The sequence below is a fragment of the Aplysia californica genome, unplaced genomic scaffold (assembly GCF_000002075.1).
Source record: "Aplysia californica isolate F4 #8 unplaced genomic scaffold, AplCal3.0 scaffold00464, whole genome shotgun sequence".
Taxonomy (NCBI): Eukaryota; Metazoa; Mollusca; class Gastropoda; order Aplysiida; family Aplysiidae; genus Aplysia; species Aplysia californica.
The window spans coordinates 639434-641391 of record NW_004797734.1 but is presented as its reverse complement, the minus strand read 5'-3'; the positions used below and the strand labels follow the sequence as shown (position 1 = coordinate 641391).

General features: G+C 39.2%; 1 protein-coding gene across 1 annotated transcript in view; it reads right to left on the bottom strand.

The window, feature by feature from the left end:
* LOC101850502 (G-protein coupled receptor GRL101-like) overlaps window positions 1-1958 on the bottom strand; it is a 19679-nt gene that overhangs the window by 4448 nt on the left and 13273 nt on the right. Inside the window, exons 2-4 of the mRNA XM_035971571.1 lie at window positions 1874-1945; window positions 1564-1635; window positions 831-902 (exon numbers count right to left, since the gene is read on the bottom strand). Of these exons, the coding sequence (XP_035827464.1) occupies window positions 831-902; window positions 1564-1635; window positions 1874-1945 (216 nt within the window). The remainder of the gene's footprint in view (window positions 1-830; window positions 903-1563; window positions 1636-1873; window positions 1946-1958) is intronic.

The following is a 1958-nucleotide window of genomic DNA, read 5'->3' as shown; positions in this document are numbered from 1 at the left end:
GGATCAGTAAAAATTTCCCTTCTCTTAACCGCTAATCGAATCCCTTCTGCAAAAACAAAAACAACAAATAAAATAACAACAAAAAAATCCAGCATTAAACAAACACGTTGTCGTCTTTGACACAACGTCGACTTCAAATCATAATAATATTATCATTTCCTAAACTGTGTATCGTCATGACGGCCGCGCTGTTTGCTTTCTACTGAACTTTCATCTCGTAGCGTGCGCAGCATAGGCGCCCAAACGACAGTCTCGCTATAGTTGAGTGTTCGTGTCACTGCCCCCTCCCCTTTTTGTTTCACCCTTCATCTGGCTCCAAATTGAGTCAAATCGCAATCTCAGAATTACAAAATTCTATCTTACATTTTTGGTCGTTTTGAGTTACAAAGACCATGAGGTCAGAAAGCAAATGCTTTACTTGCTGTATCAAAATCGTAAGATTACTCGGAGTCGTTAGCAAGATATTCAAAGAATTCAATTCGAAAAAACTTGACATGTTGTAAAACTCACAAATTTTGACGTTCAATTTCTCAAAACTAGGTACTGAGCAGAGAAAACTTTGTAATTCTGAAGTAGCGAAATGGCGCGCTATAATAAACCTGAATTACGTCAGAGTGCAGAGTCTAAGATATCATCTATATATACTATCTATACATCACTATATCTAAAACTTCTAACTTTTTGCATCTCTCAAAGATTTATTGCTCCATTCCAGGAGAGTGTTTTATACAGTAGGCCAAAGACTTTCAGATGATGTTAATGAACCGATCATGCCTTTCAACGAAAGGGTGCCCAACTAGTTATGATACAGGTCTATGGACATGACTCACAAGGTGTGTAGGTGAAGCAGGCCTTGGAAGACTGTGTCACAGATGTGTTGTATCCTGTTGTTTGACAGGTTTCTGCAGAGAGAAAAACATCCATCACATTGCAGTATGTTTGTTGTTTGTTTCAGTACAGAAAGGCATGCCAGAGGAACATTGGTCATTCGCTGCGTGGAAAAAAAAGACCAACGTTAATAACATTTTGTTTTGTTTGTGAAGAACGAGTTAAACGGCATTTGTAACACAATTAGATCACATAGGCTAAGTGCCGAAGATTAGAGGTGTTACAAGAGAGTAACAAACCTTAAAAAGAAGGAGGAGAGATCAGGACGATAGATGTTTGATAGGAAAGAAGAAGCAAAAACACACCAGAGCACCCGCCAACCACCATCCACACGCAACAACAGCAACAACAACAACAATAACAACAACAATAACAACAACAATAACAACAACAGCAACAACAGCACTCATCTATCTCATCTTATCTTATCTTATCTAATCTTACCTAATTATACTTTATTTTTTATCTTATCGTACATTACCTTATCTTAATTTATCGTATCTTATCTGATTTCGTTCTGATAAGTGTTTTACAGCGCTTGCAATTGCATTTTTAAAAAAGGAGATTAACCTATCTCACCCCATCTCGTCTAATCTCATCTAATCTTTAGTCTAGTCCTGTCTAATCTTATCTTATCTTATCTTATCTTATCTTATCTCAGTGCCAGTCACTTACATAGAGATGATGTTGAGAAGTCCGCTGAAGGCTCCTTTGTCGATGTGTTGGATTCGGTTCCCCGACAGGTCTCTGGAAATATAACCAGGGGGAATAACATTATGTTGACGTCCAATTTCAGGTCAGATCAAATTCTCTCACCGACTCACACATGTATGTACACACATACACATACATGCACACATACACACAGATACACACACACACACACACAAACACACACACACAAACACACACACACACACACATACACATACACACGCATACACACATGCTTACACACACGCACGCAGGTGGACGAGATACGTACAGCGTGAGCAGTTTCTTGAGTCCAGTGAACGTGTTCTTGCGGAGTGTGGTTAAATGCTGATTGCTCAGATCCCTGGCGGAGCGGG